Source organism: Panthera leo, chromosome B1 (assembly GCF_018350215.1).
Source record: "Panthera leo isolate Ple1 chromosome B1, P.leo_Ple1_pat1.1, whole genome shotgun sequence".
Taxonomy (NCBI): Eukaryota; Metazoa; Chordata; class Mammalia; order Carnivora; family Felidae; genus Panthera; species Panthera leo.
The window spans coordinates 148,310,219-148,329,111 of NC_056682.1; the positions used below are offsets into that span (position 1 = coordinate 148,310,219).

The following is an 18,893-nucleotide window of genomic DNA, read 5'->3' on the forward strand; positions in this document are numbered from 1 at the left end:
TCCTGTGTGTGTGTATGTGTGCACATGTGCACACACATGTGCATGTTTATATTTGGACAGATGTGACACTGTAGCTTCTAGTCTGGAGGAATCTAGTCTTGTTTCCATCAACTTCATAATTTTTCTATGTATCTGTGTTAGCAGTAGTGGTCATCTATAGTCTGCCTGTGCCCAGAAATTGCTCCTGGGAATGATCTTATCATTAGCGATACATTGGAACACTTAAATTTAATGTTAACTCTAGAGTTTCTAGGGCTCTCAAGAGTCACTTTTGTGGTCCCTGGGACTGGATTACCATGGCTTAGCTTTTTCCTGGTCCCAATGACTTAGTTGTAAGTTTAGATGTTCCAGTCTCATCCTGGAGAAGATGTTCTTAACCAGTGTTAGACCATGTACCACTTTGAGAATTAGATGCTATTTTGAACTTTGCCCCAGATAAACTTGTTTACTCAAACTCACACTAAATTTGCCTTGGACTTTCAAGGTTTCAAAGATCCCTGAGGTATATCCACAGACTCCTCAATTAAGAGATCCGCTTGCATTCAAATGGCTTTATTGTGCAAGAAACAAAAAATTAAATGAGACATGGATGTAAAATGTAAGGGGAGAAGAGAAAGGAGCCAAATCCATTGAAATCACTTTCTCTTTCTTGAATGAAGGTGGATGGGTGACCAAAGAAGAGTTTGGAGTAGTCATTTGGTTTCAGCAAGACCTATAAAAAATGATGACAGGTTAGGAATTTAATGTATAATGTGTTAACAGTTTTCATATACACTATTGTTTAACTTAAATGATTTATCTCTTATGTCTGTATCCAAGGGTTTTATCAAATTAAAAATTTAAATATAAATATTTAAATATAAATATTTAAAATTGGCTTATAGTAACTGAGAATAATTGACTTCACTGAATATTTACACCAAGACAATGTCCTTTACATGCTTCTTTATAAGTGATATTATACACTGGTTGTAGCTTAGAAATCTAGGTTCATGAGTTTTGAACAAATGTAACTATTGAAATAATGATTATTCCATTAAAAATATAATCATGTAACATCTTTTGAATCAATAAAATATGTAACTGTGTACTACTTGCTTTCATGTTGTCTCCATTAATTTTCTCATTGTGTTTTCTAAATTTTAATAAGTCAAAAATTTATCCAGCATCTTATCTTCTTTTTCCTACCATATGTCCTATTAAATAGCAACCAAATAATAAAATTTACACATACACTGATCTAAGGAAACCATAATGTATTTTCTGTTTTTCTGCACATTAGACAGCCTGTACAGAAATAGATGGCATAGTTATTAAGCTTTATCATCTGAAATCAGACAGTTTTGGTTTGGTTTCCAGTTTTGAACTTTTGAGCTATGGTAATTTAGTTAAGATCCATAGGCCTGTTTATATTTATTTTTGTGTGTGTGAATTCAACGTAGTAATATAATCTGTCCCATATGGTTGCTATAGGAATAATCAGAGGTACTTATATAAAGTAATTACTGTCTAGTAAGGACAAGATGTTGGTTAAAAATAAATTTTATTATTATTTTTATTTTTTTCTAATGCATTATGTTTTGTAGACTGACCAGTTTTTACAATCTTTTCACAATATGCATTGCCACTTGAGTCTTATAGAAACCACAATTAAGAGAAAGTGAAAGTTCAGAGAGAGTAGTGACTTGCTCAAATTCACACAGATGGAAGAAACAGCCCTCTGTGGTCTAATGCTATTCCACTTGTAACACAGATTACTGTGTTGTATTTTAGATTACATAACATATAGGCAGTGTGATGTACTGAAAATATTTATTGCAAAGAAACTCCAAATTTCACAATTTTCTCCCCAAATTATTTAAACTCTGGTTATTTTCTATTTTATTGATCTTTCCCTTTAACTTCTTCCCATAAGTTGCAAGTTATTTTAGACTCACCCTTATTATTGGATCCAAATAATAAATGGGAATATTGGCATCACATTTAAGATTATGAAAATATTCTTTTAGTATGTATGTGCTTTTTAAATTAAGAATTACAATTCTTTCATGGGTTTATCTTACAATATGAGAAATTTCGGGTGCCTAACTTCATGGGTCCTTTCTGAAATGATGTCTGAAATAAAGAAATGTATGGGAAATGTATTTCCTTTTATTCAATTTAGGGCAAAATTAGAGTGGAAGAACATGATCACATGTTTAAAATATATTTAAACTCATATTCTGTATAAATGTTCTAAGAAAATTTATGTTTGAGATAAGAAAAATCACAAGTTTTTACTTCATGTGTGAACAGAAATAAAGTAAAACTAATAGATTCTAGTAGTGTTCCAATTGTTGAAATTAAGTTTGATAATAAAAGCTCAAATTTTTCTTCATTTTGTAAAATAAGATATTTCATTTCTTACTGAAACAGAATCTACTATATCGGTGGTGTGGCACCAACAAAGTAAAATTATAATGAACCCATTTTGACTGCTCCTGTAACAGACTTAATTTGTCTATTGTACTATCTTAGATGTTATGATTGTACTGATGAATCCATGGATCTTGTCTGTATTATTTTGTTTTAAGTTTATTTATTTATTTTGAGAGACAGAGGGCAAGTGAGCGAGTGGGGGAGGGACAGACAGGGAGAGAGAGAATCCCAAGCAGGGTCTGCACAGACAGAGCAGAGCCCAATGCAGAGGCTCAAACCCCTGAACCCGTGAGGTCATGACTTGAGCCGAAATCAAGAGTCAGAAATTTAATCTTGTCTTTATTATTTAGTTTTGTCTTTTGCTCATTTACCTGTGATGTCATCTTCTTTGACGTTTCCTTAGAGTTTTTAGACCATGGTTGAAGTCACTGGAACTGTGGTAGTCTCAGGTGTGCTTGTGATGGTGAATTCTGAGGATGCTTCTGTAGTGACTACCGTGTTCACTATTGGTTCAGTGGTAGGAGTAAGTGTAGGCTCAGCAGTAGCAATGGTATTGATGGTAGGGTTGCCTGTCTTATCCTGAATTTTCTTTGGGGGAATGACAATAAATGACGCAGGTAGGTGTGGGTGACGTACCACAGTGGGTGTGTAGGTATTTGGCAGGACTTGCCACTGAGAAATTTGGACATGTGGCCTAACTGCAACTGGTTTTGCATAATATGGATAGGGCATATATTGATTATTAACTGGTACAGCTGGTTTATGTGGGTAGTAACTGGGCTCATAGTGAGGATAGTTACTCAGTACGTAATGAACTGGGATATACTTGGCAGTTTTCTGATTAAGCAATCTTTCATCATTTTCACGGCACTGCAAAAAGAATACATTGTGCAGATGGTATAATTGTAGGCTAGAATCTTAAATCAGAACTTTTTGAAGTAATATATTTTAGTCTTTGACATTGAAGAAATACAATATTGGAAGCAGTGAACTCAACAACCATATTATTTTACAAGATACGGATTTGTACACTTCTCTTCCATTTCTTGATTTTCAACAAATATTAAAAATAATATTAGTTTCAAACAGATTAGATGAGGTAATCCATAATGTAAACCACATTGCCAGGTCTTGCATATAGGAATAGTGCTTAATAAACGTTGGGCATTATAATAAGTATAATACCTAGAAAAGTCTCATAGAGAGCTTTGACATATTATGCACAAACATAGCACATGCAAAGAAATATATGTGCATATATAGCTTTTAAAATATGTGTATATCTGTGTTCTTACCACATATTTGTAGTTGTTTACAAATTTTATTTATCTAGAGATTAGGTTGAGAGCACATTTTTTTTTCTAAACTAATTATAGCAGAATAGTAAAACAATGTGATGTGGGAGGATTCCTATATTTATACTTTGGATTCTTTTCAGCTTCATTTTATTCACTAAAGATCACTTAGGGAATTTTCTGTTTTTATTTGCCTCTCTTCTATTGGTTATGTGAATTTATAAAAATACGTCATTAAATCTTCCCATGTGAATAAAAACAAATCAACAAATTACACTCCAAAGCAACTATTTCTCATGAAAGGAGACATATCTAAATGTGTTCATTCAAACATATTTGGAAAACAAAAAGAGGAAGTAAATGCAAGTGTATGAGAGTTATTCAAAGATGGGTCAGAGAAGATCCTTCCCCCAGTCTTTAGTTAGGAGAGATACTAAACTTTACATTTGTTTTCCTTTTCTCCCCAATATTAAATTCTGAGATAATTTTCTCATGCTGCAAAGCATACATGAAAACCAAAAATACGTGACTTGGGTCATAAAAAGAATCCCAAGATTTTCAGGTGAATATTGAGGTCAATTCATACGATTGTTTGCTGAAGTGATTTTTTTGGTAAAGATTATTATTTTATGGGGTTTATTTATTAATTTTTAGACAGAAGGCATTTAAGTACCATTGAACTGTGCATAATATTATACTTTAGAGTTCATGTCTCTACAGGAAATAATTAAAAGAAACTTACAGTTGGTTGTTCTTGGTTTTGCACCTGTGCACCCTGCTGCAGTTCACAAAAATGAGAAATAAGTTAAAAACAAGGCAAAGTCCAGATTTTTTGTGGTTTAAAAATCTTTTGTACTAAAGACAAAACATCGTTTCTCTGTTTTTGCTTTAATATTGTAAAATATTGTAATGCATTATCCATGGTTGTTTAATCTATAAGGTCTGTGGGCCACTCAGGAAGTGATAGCAATAAGCTAATTAAAATCTTTAAAAATCACCACCTGGGGAGAAAATTTTAAGGTTGAAAATAGTATGATCATTTGACTCCTATGCCAACAAATATACATATTTGTTTAAATGGAAAATATGAATAACCTATATTCAATTTGTATTGAATTTACATTGTGTTTTTGGTTTCTTTTTTTGTTTGATTTTTGAATGTACATTATTATAAATAAGAGGGGCATTGAGCATAGTTTTTTCTGCTCTCCTACTAAGATAATTTATGAGGTTTATTTCGATTAAAGAACGGCCTCTTGTATAACATTAATATATAATGTTATATAAAAAATAGTGTTTTTTTATCAACTTTCATTTGTTTTTATAATACTTTTCTTAATTCTGGATTGCAACATGCATAGGGAATCAGGAGTGAAAAAACAATTTCCATAGGCATATATATAGAGCTTTAAAAACTCACAAAGTTTATATGAACTTTTGGGATGAGGTTATAAGATTAAACATTTTTAAAAATGATAGATCTAGTTTAGGACAGTTCACACATATCCTTTGGATATAAAAAGACTCTTTTGGATGATGTTGGTACAGAAAATTAGAAATTTGATAAAATAATAAAACTCACGTATGTTGAGATAGAGATTTCTTTGCTCTAAATGCATTAAATTACTAAACTTACTAAATTACTAAATTAAAACTTAAAAGGTAATATGAATATTGTAGAAAGTTTGCATATACCCCCAAATTGAGATAATCTAGACATCTTCATATTATATCAATCTGTACATATGTTCCTAGTATATGTTCCTGTTAGTACACATATTGTATCTTGCTTTTTTTCAAGAAGCAATATCTCATCTTTTTTCCCATTTATCATATAGTTTTTATACTCAAATATCTATAGTTGAAAAATAAATGATAAATGATTCTGTCATGAAATGTTTATTCTTTATTGTTAACCGTTAAGGCTTCTTTCAAAAAATGTTTTATTAATAGATAGATGAGTAACATCTGTATATCACTGTCCTTTTTAATAGTTTTCATAGATGCCTTAAAATAGTTTTAAAAAATATAACTTTTGGGGGTGACAAAAATCCTTTAATGGGAATTATCGGATTGCTGTACAGAAAAGTTGTGCCAATTTATAATTCCACCAGTAGGCTATAAGATTGTGCAATTCATCACATAATGTTAATAATAAACATTATCCTAACTATATTTGGAGAGAAGGGACAAATTAACATGTATAAGATACTATCACAAAATATGTATAGTTTTGATTGTTCACAAGATTGAATGGTAAAATCTATAAACTTTCATTCTTTTTGAATTATTTATTCATGTCCCTGGGGCTTGAAGCCTTTGTGAAAATGGGAAGAAGTGTTTGGGAGCTACAGTAAGCTCAAGTAGCTCAGGAAGAGGTTGCTATAGACCAGGCAGTTGTGGATCATGTGATACTGCGATTTATAATAAAAAATATATATTTGGTCTTCATTCCAGGTTCTGGCACAGTGCTGCTCCTAAAACCCTTGTGATTTCCTAAGTGATGGGCATGGGGTTGGGAAGAAGGTGTCTTTCATTATGTTAATGAAGTGAATTTGGACCCCACCTAAGGATGGAGACTGGTTGCCAGAGAAACCAACCTTTTTTCTTTTTTCAATATTTATTTATTTATTTTGAGAGAGAGAGAGAGAGCTCCAGCAGGGGAGGGGCAGGGAGAGAGGGGAACAGAAAATCCTAACTAGGCTCCGCTCTGGGAGCACGGAATCTGACAGGGGGCTTAAACCTAGGAAACAGGAGATCAGACCTGAGCTGAAACCAAGAGTGGGATGCTTAACTCAGTGAGCTATCCAGGTGCCTCATGAGAAACTAACCTTTTGGTTTGAAGGTTGGGGCTTTCAATCCCACTCTGTAATCCTTTAGGGAGGGGAAAGGGATTGGAGGTTGAGTCAGCAGAAAACAGCCAATAATTTAGGCAGTCATCCCTATGTAAGGAAGCCTCCATCAAACCCCAAAAGGATGGGTTCAGACAGCTTCTGGGTTGGTAAGCACATGGAAATTAGGGGAAAGTGACTTTCTTGGAGAGGGCATAAGACCTCTGTACCCCTTCTTACATAGCTTACCCTATGTATCTCTTCATCTGACTGTTCCTGAGTACATCCTTTTATGACAAACCAGTAATCTAGTAAGTAAAACATTTCCTGAATTCTGTGAGCTGCTCTAGCTAATTAACCAAATCCAAGGAGGGGAATGTGGGAAACTCCCATTGATAGCCAGTCTTCAGAACTACAGGCAACAGCCTGGGCTTGTGACTAGTGTCTGAAGTGAGAGCAGCGGGACAGTCTGAACCCTCAACCTGTGGAATTTGACACTGTCTCTGGGTAGATGGTTTCAGAATGGAGTTGGAATCTCTGACACACTGCTGGTGTCCAATAATTGCTTGGTGTTGTGTGAGAACTCCCACTCCCAAACACATGTTGGCAATGTGTCCAGGAACCTAAAATAATAATTTTCTTATTTCAGTTTTAATCCTGATTATTCAGAGAGAAAACCTAAGTTCAAAATGTGCTGGTGGGCAAAGTAAAATGGAATTTCCAGGAATAAATGAAGTAAAATAAATGTAAAAGTCATAATAAATTTTAAGGAGTTTGACTCTAAGAATTTACCTAATAGAATTATTTAATAAATATTAGCTTAAAAGGAAGTCTAAATTGAATAATACATGAATTATGAAACAAAGACTAGTACCTTCCAAAATGTATAATCTAAGAGATGGTCATCTAACATCATCTTATGTTTGTTTTCTTGTTCTTGCTATGGGCAAATAAGTGCCTGGGATCCCTGAATAATCTCTCTTTCTTGGATCTCTCTCTCTCTCTCTCTCAAAAAAAAACAACACATTAAAATTTTTTTAAAAAGTTAAATAAAAAGAATTTATGATCCTGGGTTATGACTTATATATTTATTCTTTAGGAATTATTTTTAGAACATTTTATAACTTAAAAATATTTCCAGAATTGTTCTCTCTTTACCTCCCCGATGTATTTTCTGTATAGTATGAGAATTTTAAGGGTTTTTCATACATGTTAAAGTGTGATTTCTTAATTCCTGGGAGCTAAAATCATATCCAGAATAACATGATTATAATTTTATAATATAAAATCAATAAAACTTTAAGAAAATATAGCAAGTATGCAGTTACTTTGTTACATGAAATATAACTTCACTTTCCACAATAGAACTTTTAAATAAAATTTTCTTAAAATCTTAATACAAATTGATTAGATGAAATCAACTCACCAAAAATGGCAAGGTTAATGCAAGGATATTCACAACTAGGAAAAAAGTCTTCATCATTGCACCTGAAAGTAAATTTAAAAAAAATAAATTAAGAGGATCTGTTATAATTTAGGACTGATTTGGGACAATATTTGCTTGTTTTGTTTTCTTTTTGGTTTAAGGAAAAAACCAGATTTATGGGTAGATTTAGCCAGTGTAGAAAATATTTTATTGTACATTTAAAAAAAAAAAACAAACTTGAAATTAACAGGTTGAATCTGATACAGGCTTTGCCAACAACTAGCATCAATTTTAGGAAGAGAGTTACAACATACACAAATCAGTGTAAGAGGAAAGAAAGAAAGTGGAAAATTCCACAAGTGTTTCTCTACAGATAGAGGGTTTTGGTTAAGAGAATCATCAAATTCTTTGTGTAGAAGATGGCATATACGTAGGACTTGTCCATGGAGAAGGATAGGGACAAAAACTTTTCAAGTAGAGGAGAAAGCCTTGGGAACATCCATGGACACTTTGAAGGGAGTGGCATTTTATAAGAAGGGAAAGATAAAGTTGAAAAGAAAGTTTAGGGCAGCAAAGGAGAGGTCTTGAATGCCAGGTGAAAGAGTTAGGCATGGCTTTGTAAACAACAGAAACTAGTTGAGAGGTTTTAGACTGGAGATGTTAAGACTATACATTCCTTTGGAAGACTGAGTTCAAGTCCAGTCCCTATCTACTTGAGTAACTTTAGCCAAGTAATTTCTCTTGCCTAGACCTTATCTTTCTAATCTATAAACTGAAGGTTTGAACTAAGTGATTTCTAAAATTCTATTAATTCCATGATTGATCTAATGGAAATAGGTAAGATGGAGGGAAGGGGTGGGGCCTGAGACTGCATTCTTTATAATATACTTTGGTAGTAATCATAAATGATATTATTAACTTGATTGTTTTAATAAGAAATATAAATATCATAATTACAGTGGTTTTGAATATTTAAAAAAGTAAATTAGTTTTATCCTTCTAATGGAATATAGGGTTGTCACACCTACTTATTTGACACTTTTTTTAAAAGTTTATTTATTTATTTTGAGAGAGAGAGAGACAGAGAGTGAGCAGGGGAGAGGCAGAGAGAGGGGGAGAGAGGATCTCAAGCAGGCCCTGTGCTATTAGTGTAGAGCCTGACACGGGGCTTGATCCCATGAACTGTGATATCATAACCTGAGCCGAAATCAAGAGTCAGACGCCTAACCAACTGACCCACCCAGGCCCCCTATTTGACTCTTTTTTAATAAATTGTCTTTTTAGAAAGATACATATAACACTTCAGACTTTTAATATTTAAGTGCATTATCATGTTTGTGAAGTAAATACTAACTACATCCTGTTGTAGCTATTGTTTTTGCCATATGTGTAACAAAATTGAGTCCTACCAACAGTTGTACAAAAGAGGTTTACAGAGTTAAAGCCCAGGGTTGGGAAGGGGAATCACATCAGACTCTATTTGCTTCCATTCCCAGGTAATAATGATTTGGAAGACTGTCTACTAAACTGACTTCAAAACTGCTGATAGGATATCAGTGGATAGAAAAGAACTCCTATGGAATCAAATCTGAACAACCTGCAGCAAACTCAGATTTCATTGAGAGAGTGGAGTTCCTTATTAATTATTTACATGCCAATTAATTTTTTTATTAAAATATATTTGACATACAACACTATATAAATTTACCATATTGTAATATGGTTGCCATTGTAGTGATAATTAACACTTACATCACATAATTACTATTTTTTTTTTTTTGGTTGGAATAATTAAGATCCAGTCTTGACAAGTATCATGAATATAGACAACAATATTGTATTGTAATCACCAGCTAACTTAAAATTATAGACTGAACAGTAAATTTTTATGATGAATAAGACTCCAGTTAAGTTCTCACAAAATTATAACACACACATGCACACACACACACAAAAATTCTGTAAAGTGATAGTAATTCTTCCATTTTTAGCATCAATAGATATCAGAGAGATAAGCCCATACTTTCCTTATCAGCTACTTAAACCAATGAGTACTTGAAATTGCCTTCATCACTTTGTAAGACAGAAATAATTTGTGACATAGAATTATTTAGCTTTCATGGGAATACAAAAGGCATGTTTTAAAACAATAGTTATACTATAACAAATAAAATTAAGACCTTTAGATATAAATATATTTGAAATTAATTAAGGGATCAATCGGGATTATTATTACATGTCCATCTTGCTGAGAAGTTATCCCTTCACATTTGTCTGTAGGTTCTTTGTCTTGAATACTTTCTTTTTTATTTTGGTTATTATTTTTCTAAATTTCAATGATTTTTTTAAAAGTTTTTATTTAAATTCCAGTTAGTTAACATACAGTGTAATATTAGTTTCAGGTGTACAATATAGTGACTCAACACTTACATATAACATCCAGTGCTCATCACAAGTGCACTCCTTAATCCCCATTACCTATTTCACCCATCTCCCTGCCTGCCCACCTTCTCTCTTGTAATCATAAATTTGTTCTCTATAGTTAAGAGTCTGTTTCTTGGTTTACCTCTCTATCTTCTTCTCTAGAATTTACATTGTCTTTAGTAGTTTATCATATCAAACCTTGGCCTTTAACCCAAAGTGAAGTTAAAAGAAAATTGGATCATAACACCATTCAGAATCTATGGTTTAGGTTAGAAACTAATATCAAAATGAAGCCAAGACATATTCAAACTTAACAATAAAAGCTAAAAGGAAGAATATGTGCTTCTAAAATAACTTTGGTGGTATTATTTCTATTGTAAAAAGAAGTCGGTCTCTCTGGATATTTCAGTATGATTACCTTTCCTTGTGTCTGTCAGGTCTTGCTTGGCAGTAGGTTGAGGTGGCCTTTCAACTGTAGAGAAGACCCAAGGTAAATAACTGAAGACTTATTAAAGGGTATTAGTCGCTTGGGTCATGTGATTTATTTTCCTCCTACATTTCGCCGAATAGGAAGATGACAAAAAGGAAAGATTTGATGACAGCCAGGTCATCTTTGGGTCAATCTTTGTGAAATGCAGAAGGGGAAATAGAGTTGTCATTCATAAAGCTTGAAAAAAGACTATTCACACTTTTTAAAGAATGAATTTGTATGTTTTGTAAACAGAGGAGTTCTAAAAAACATTAATTGCATTCTTAATTAACTTATCCTACCTCTTTGAATTTAAAGCTGTTGTAAAAATGAAAAATAGCTACCCATAACACTGTCGTATTTTAAAGATTTTAAATTTAAGAACCTGGATATCAAGTGATACTACATATATTATTAAGTCTACTTGGTCTTCTTCAAAACTATTGATTTTTAAAAATTAGAAAGATGATCATTTATTGCACACCCAAGAGCAAATTTTTAAAAGTTAAATCTAAATGTGAAATATTTTAATCAATATAAAATAGTCATTTGCATTTGAGCTACAAAATAGAGTTTTCACTAAGCTCATGTACATTCAATACACATTTGTTTATTGATTAAGCTCTTATGAATGACATTTTAGTTTAGATTTTTAGTTTTCAGGAATATAGGTGACTCTGTATAAATAAAATTAAATTATTGAATTGAGGATAATTGTTCTGTCTCAGAGATAGCTCATTCTGACATAAAAGTAAGTTTTAAAAAATCACCAATATGGGGGCCATTTTGGTAAAATACAGCTAACCAAACAATTTGCCGAGCCAATTCAGAAAAGGATATTTTATTTTGTTTATGCTTCTCTGGGGAAAAATGTTAATTGTGACTTCATTTTAGCTGTGAGGTCCTGGCAAGACTGAAGTATTTACAGGAATCAGTGTAAGACTGCCAGAATATGAGAAATAATGTGAGCATTGTAGTATTCCTATATTCTTGTCTTTTTCTTAGAACTATTTTATGCCTTAGAAAATTAGGAACAATGTTCTGAATCATAGAATGAATGCTTATTGAGTTTGAACAGAGTGAATTGAGATTTTCCATTTCTCAGAATAGTTGGCTTTTGCTGTTTGAAGAAAAATGGCAGAGATTCAAAACTGCTAAAACAAGCTGTTAGAATAATAAGACCAATCATTCTATATGGTCTGTTTAGTCACACCTTTTTTCTTTGGTTGTGAGGGTCAAGTGATAGTTGGAAGATTATGGACTGGTCAATGGGGATTGACCAATTATGAAGGTATTCCTTTCTACATGGTAATTTCTCAGTCCTTGGTTTAGAGCCATAAAATGATACTTATTTTCACTTGAGCCTTTATTTACTTAATTCACAATTACAAGAACTTATTTATTTATTTGTTTGTTTATTTATTTATTTATTATTACTATTATTATTATTCACCAAAGGCTCAGAACACTTTTAATAACATTGTTTTAGTGGGAAAATATATTTCAGTAATTATATTTCCCCTGAGAATGCTAGGAATCTTTATCCATACCAAGAGAAAACCATTTTACAGTGGGGTCACCCATCCACCTCAAACACTAATCTGACTTTTTTGAAAAACTGGATATTATTTGTTGAGTACTTAAATTAGCCCAGGTACTGTTCCAGGCTTTAGGGATAAATTAGTAACCAAAGCAGGCAAATATCCTTGCCATTGTGGAGCTCATAGTCTAACATTTACTTGAATACTAGTGACACTGAACATTCCCCATATGTATATTGACCTAAGGAATCTAAGAGAACTAGAGTTTTGAATGACTGGTATAGATGAACTAGGTGAACTCTACATTAGAGCTATTCAGATACCTTGATGTTTTTCAAAGAAAAACAAAAAGGAAGATCAGAACTCCCATGATATGAAATCTCTCAGGAAATTGGGATAGTGATGAACAAGATCTTAAAACATAGAGAGTTTGCCATCTGGAATTGGTTCTCTAGCCTCAATCTAGTCATAAATTCATTTTAGGGGTCATAGTCTACTCCTGAAACATCCCCAGAGTATGGGAGGAAGACCAACAGGGCTTCTTAGTCAAGCTACAGCTTCTTTCTGTTTAGGTCCTGATAATCAGTGTTTGTATAACCATTAACACAGGGAAGCTGAGTAAGAGGCTATTGTGGGTTCATAAATTCAGATTTCAAGCACTATGAAATAATCATTTTGTGATCAGTGATATGATTATTGATGCAAATGCATGCTTTTATCCATAACAACTTCTTGTTCTGTTAGCATTTCTCACATCTGATATGTACTTTATCTCTATTTTCTTTTCTTTTGGTGGTACTCACATGTATGTGGGTTTTTTTACTGTCTCATTTTATTTCTCAGCTACTTCATTACTACCAGGCTGATCTCAATACTGTATCATGTGCTTCAAGTACAACGTTTGTGACAGTAGTGGCAATGTAAATAACTAACATAATTTTCTACAGATTAATTCTTAAGATATCATAAAATTAACATTTTAATGCAGAAGCTTGTATGCTTTGGAAACCTTTGCAATGCATGAAAATTCTGGGAAAGTAGCATTAAATGCTCCTAAATTTTTTAAACATTAACAAAACAGAATATCACGATTTTTCTCTCCTGTAGAAAATTTATTTAAATAAATTGTGCACAATATATAGTTCTTATTCAAAACAAGGCACTATAGGGCACCTGGGTGGCTCAGTCAGTTGAGCATCTGACTTCGGCTCAGGTCATGAGCTCATGGTTCGTGGGTTCAAGCCCCATGTCAGGCTCTGCACTGACCATGTGGAGCCTGCTTGGGATTCTCTCTCTCTGTCTCTCTCCCCGCCTACTCTCTCTGCCCCTCTGCCACTTGCATTCTCTCAAAATAAATAAATAAACTTATAAAATTAAGAAAAAACAAAAAAAACCCAAAAACCAATATGTTTGGAGAGTATAGTAGGCAGTCACGGTCTCTGCTTGCAGAGAACATACGAAGAGATAACGCTTTCTGTTGGATGTAGATAAGGAGACTCTTTTGAGGCCTGAGAATACATTTGATGTCATCTAGAGCCCATCTAGTTGTTATGACTTTAGTATTAGTGCACATATAAATTTATGCTTTAGCAACTTTTAGAATCCCAAAGTTTCTGGGTCCACTATAATAACACATTAAGAAATACAAGGAGTAATCAAGAAAACTTTCAATTTTTGTAAAGGATCCAATATGTATCAATTTTGTAAAGGATCCAATATGATCCTAGCACTTTCAGTAACTCTGTTCTTTATTTACTCCAATAGATCTTTTATTCCTCTCATACCATTCAAAATATCCAGGTCAACTATGACATCCATGTGGTCAAATCCAGTGCTACTGTTTAGATCTTTCTCTTCATCAATCTCAGCAGCCTTTGGCATGCTGATTCATCTTTCTGACTTGTAATGATTTATTCTTTTGGTTTTTCCTCTCAAACCATTGGCTGCTCTTCATTCTCTTTTGGTTCCTCTTATTTTTCTCAAATTCTCAATTTGGGGAAACGTTCATGGATTCTTCCTGGGCTTACCACCCTTTTACCTTTTTTCCCTCTCTATCTTTTGTATCACTATAGTTGACCTACTCCATTCCCTTTAAATATGGTACACATACTCTTAACTTCATTGAACTACATATTCATGTATCTAGCAGTTGTGTTAGTATTCCCGTTTGTATGTGAAGGGGACAACCCACATTTATGAATAAAGCAGAATATTTGATTTTTAGACACATCTCTTTTCTCAACTCTCCTAGTGTTTCCCCTCTTTAATAAATGAAACTATGATGCTCTCTGTGGATAAAGACACAAATCCGTGAGTCATTTTTTTTTTTCCCATCCTCAACAGTCCATTAGAATTATAAGCCCTATCTTTGACGATATACCCGGAATCTGCCAGCACTTTCTAGTCTTAACATTTATTGCTCCAGGGGCGCCTGGGTGGCTCAGTCGGTTAGGCGTCCGACTTCAGCTCAGGTCACGATCTCGCAGTCTGTGAGTTCGAGCCCCGCGTCAGGCTCTGGGCTGATGGCTCAGAGCCTGGAGCCTGCTTCCGATTCTGTGTCTCCCTCTCTCTCTGCCCCTCCCCCATTCATGCTCTGTCTCTCTCTGTCTCAAAAATAAATAAAAACATTAAAAAAAACACACACACAAAAAAAACATTGCTCCAGTCAATCCCAGCTACTGACATCACACACTTGATCATCTCAGTACTTTCTGGTCTCCCTACTTTTACTCTTGTCACCTTGTAAACATTCCTCACACAGTTATAAAAATGTTATTTTTTGGACATATACCTGATATGATTATTCTCCTGCTTAAAATCTTGCAATGACCTCCTCTAGCACTTAAAATAAATTCCAAGCATTTTCTCAGAGCCTATTAATTTCTATAATTTATTATTTCTCTATCCCTCATATCTTATATTCCACCACTTTTTCTCTCACTCTGTGCCAGCCTCAATAAACTTTCTGTTTCTAGAAGGTGCCATACTCTTTCCCAAATCACTTTTTACTTGTGTTCATAGTCTCTGAAATATTCTTACCCCAATTCTCCTCAAATAGTGTCTTCTTTATATCAGAGATGTTTCTTGCCACATTTTCTAAATAGCCCTTTCCTTTCCATCATCATTCTATTATTTTACCTTATTTTTTCCATAACATATTACACTATGAAATGATTTTCAAAATTTATATATGTCCATTTACTATTCTCTGTCTTTCACTAGAATCTAAGTTCCCCACTGCATAGAATTATGTCAAACACATTTTAGACATTCAAATGTTTGTTGCACAAATTATCTGGATACTTGTTTAAGTTGCAAATTATTATGTCACTGCACACTTCTGAGCCATAAGTTTCAGGGGAGTAGTGTCCCTGGAAATCTGCACAGGAAATATGCACCTAGGGGTGGCTGGGTGGCTTGGTTGGTTTAGCATCCAACTCTTGACTTCCGCTTGGGTCAAAATCTGATGGTTCATGAGTTTGAGCCCTCCATCAGGCTCTGTCTGTACTTGGGATTCTGTCTCCCTCTCTCTCTGCCCCTCCCCCGCTTGCTCTTTCTCTCTCAAAAAATAAATAAAAGTAAACTTAGAAAGTTAAAAAAAAAGAAATAAGCACCTAAATAGTTTTTTATACACTTGAAAGTTTGGGATTCACTACTTTCTTCTGTATGAAATCAGAACCTGTTCATGAAGAACTCCAGAAGTGGACAGGCATATTCTCTGTTATCCCTGGGATTCGGATTTCCTTCACTGAAGAGCTAGTGGATAAGAAATAGGTTTTCTCGGATTTTCCTGTAAGAGCATTAAAACCGACTTCCCTTTGATTGTCGGTGGAGCTGGGCTCTCACTGGGCTCTCACTTGGAGTGATTGCTGCTAGATATCCTGGTTGTATTTCCTTCCCCTACTGAAGTCTTGGATAGATGAGAGAAGTAATATGCATCTTAAACTGTTGGAGGGAGGAGTCCTTCAGCTGATGGTGCCTTACTTTCACCTTATTTTATTGCAGCTAATTTCTTTCATCTGCCTTGGTTTGACCAAACTTCAGCCATAAGTTTATCCACAGGAATAACTCTGCAAGGTATTATTGAATTCACATAGAATTCTGGAGAAATACTGCCTCCTGGATGTCTTAGTCATTTACATAAGGAGATGACTCATCAGGTGATATTTGTTCTCTATATCTATATGAAATATTAACAGAAATGTTATGTACTGAACAAGAACATAGTAAGATATTTACCACCTTCTCTTTTGTTTCTAAGATCAGAGGTTATCCCTAAGGTTAAGAGAACTTTATATATTCACTTTTTATCCATTAGAAACAGGATATAAATTATTTTAGTCCCATCTTTTGTTCTTTTTTACTTTGCCCAATGAAGCTAAATCTCATTAAAAATACTCATTTGGGTACAGAGTTTATCCATTCAGTAGACATCTGTTTAAACATTTAATTTGTACTTACTTGTCAATTACTGTTTTTTATCCATTAAGGTTCAGCTCCAAGTCACCTGTGGGACCTTTCCTAATTTGTGTAAGTCAGTCTAGTTTCCCTTATATTTTAAAGGTTTATTTATTTAGTTTGAGATAGAGAGAGTGTGCATGAGCAGGGAAGGGCCAGAGAGAGAGGGAGAGTGAGATTCTCAAGAAGGCTCCGTTCTGTCAGTGTAGAGCCCAATGTGGGGCTTGAACACATGAGCCATGAGATCATGACCTGAGCTGAAACCAAGAGTTGGACACTTAACCGACTGAGCCACCCAGGCACCCCTACCCTTCTGCTTTAAAAACAAACAAATCCCTCTCCTCCCAAAAAGCCTCTGTGAATACTTTATTGGAACACTTATTACATTTATTGAAATTGTATACATGTTACTCTATTCTCACTAGACTATAAGCTACTTAAAGAAGAAAAAAAATCCTTTTGTCCAAATCTCTAACATTTAGCACAATTTTTGACACAAAATGAACATTGAGTTTTTAGTGAATGAATGAAATATGAAAGATTATCTGGGAAAATGTGAGTCTTCTTCTCAAGGAAAATAATGGAGATAAATTCAGCTTTTTGTTTACTTTTCCATAAAAGCCTTTTTCAATAGTTGGTATATAAACTCCATGTGAATGTGGTAAGTAGTGTCTCTACAGCTGATTACGTTTTAAAATAATAGTGTGTTCAGGGGCACACTAATTTGATCATCTATTTTAGATGAGATGGTAAACATGCTATAATAAGGTCAGTTTAGTCTGGGAAGCATAGTTAAGCAAAAGATGTATTAAACTGGCATTTTCAAGAATGTTATGTATGTTTGCTATAAATTTTCAAGAGATATTTTGAGTTTGAGGGTGAATATTTAATTTGAGTCCATCTGGTAAGATTCATGCTTCAAGATACACACTTTGGGAGACAATGTTCTTGTGAATCCTATTCCCATAAACCAACATTAGATTACAAAATAAAATGGAGATTTGATTGACACTCTCTTTGAGAAATTATCTCCCTAGTCACCACAATCAAAAGTGTCAGGACCAGGAATGATGTTGCCCAAATCCCCTGGGGGACTAGCTGATTAATTTTAATAGAATGCATTTGCTTCACAAATACAGTAGTTAAAAGTAAATGATAGTTTCTTCGTTTTTCTCCCCCCAGGGAGTTACAGTGATATAATTTGAAGTGAATAAAATAAAACTTCCAATCTGAGAGTTAAGGACATATATCAAAGCCTAAACAAAGAAAACAGAGGAAAGACAGTAAACTAGAAAGTTGGCCTTCCCAAACTTCAGAGCAGCCAAGCTTTGCCTTTGGCCCGTCTTCAGGGCTTTGATTTCCTACCTTCTTCATTTTCCTCTATCTTGGTTTCCTTTGACTGTCTTTCCTCAGTCATGCAATCACCTCCAATCTGTCAGCTGTAAGATTGTGAAACAATTGCTATAAAATTAATTTACCAAGTTATATTGAGGACAGTCTAGTCTTCTTGCTCTCCCTCCCATAGTTTTAAATGGGATCACTGACTTTAATACCAAAGGATGAATATTTAATGTTTGAGGAAGCTCTGATCCTTGAAAATGACCAAGGGAGACAGCAGTTTCCCTGTTCAAGTCATGCTGAGAGGCTCATTAGGCTGACCTTGATTTGTAGCCAGCTAGTGGGTCATGGCAGAATTTCCCTCATTGATGTTGAGGGGTTAGCCATGAACACTTTTAACTTGGAGTGGAGAAATGTAATCTTGGTCCAAAGAGAATTTTTCTTATTTCCTGATAATTGACCTATGGGGACAAAGGTTGCCATTGTGACACAATGAAAGGCTCATTGTGCAAGTAGAATCTTGTTGGATGCTGTTTTGTCATTTACTGCAGGAGAGTTTATTTTCATCACCACTTGCTACCTTTTCCTCTTTCAGGGATTTGTTTCTAGAATGTTCATCATGAGATTTATGGAAGCTGATGATCAGGACATGTTGTTCTATAATAAAGTTTGCAAACTCTTTGCTATGTGCAT

The 18,893-nt window shown here is 34.0% G+C and overlaps 1 protein-coding gene and 1 long non-coding RNA gene across 3 annotated transcripts in view; one reads left to right on the plus strand and one right to left on the minus strand.

Moving 5' to 3' along the window:
- LOC122218174 overlaps nucleotides 1-18,893 on the plus strand; it is an 89,107-nt gene that overhangs the window by 55,810 nt on the left and 14,404 nt on the right. For both annotated transcript variants that reach the window (XR_006201923.1, XR_006201924.1), the window contains exons 6-7: nucleotides 16,410-16,564; nucleotides 16,895-16,934. This is a non-coding gene — a long non-coding RNA (uncharacterized LOC122218174). The remainder of the gene's footprint in view (nucleotides 1-16,409; nucleotides 16,565-16,894; nucleotides 16,935-18,893) is intronic.
- CSN3 (casein kappa) lies at nucleotides 515-18,281 on the minus strand. Its single transcript, XM_042936239.1, has 5 exons — nucleotides 18,228-18,281; nucleotides 7,971-8,032; nucleotides 4,456-4,488; nucleotides 2,790-3,288; nucleotides 515-712 (listed from the first exon to the last, which is right to left on the minus strand). Exons 1-4 carry the CDS (start codon nucleotides 18,277-18,279, stop codon nucleotides 2,827-2,829), a joined length of 609 nt encoding a protein of 202 aa, XP_042792173.1. The 5' UTR covers nucleotides 18,280-18,281; the 3' UTR covers nucleotides 515-712; nucleotides 2,790-2,826.

Excerpts from the sequence above, each read along its gene's own strand:
- CSN3 (XM_042936239.1), bottom strand. The coding sequence starts at position 18,279 with ATGACTGAGGAAAGACAGTCAAAGGAAACCAAGATAGAGGAAAATGAA. Across the intron at positions 8,033-18,227 it reads GATAGAGGAAAATGAAGAAG|GTGCAATGATGAAGACTTTT; the intron begins GTAGGAAATCAA and ends ATTTACTTTCAG. Across the intron at positions 4,489-7,970 it reads CATTAACCTTGCCATTTTTG|GGTGCACAGGTGCAAAACCA; the intron begins GTGAGTTGATTT and ends GAACTGCAGCAG.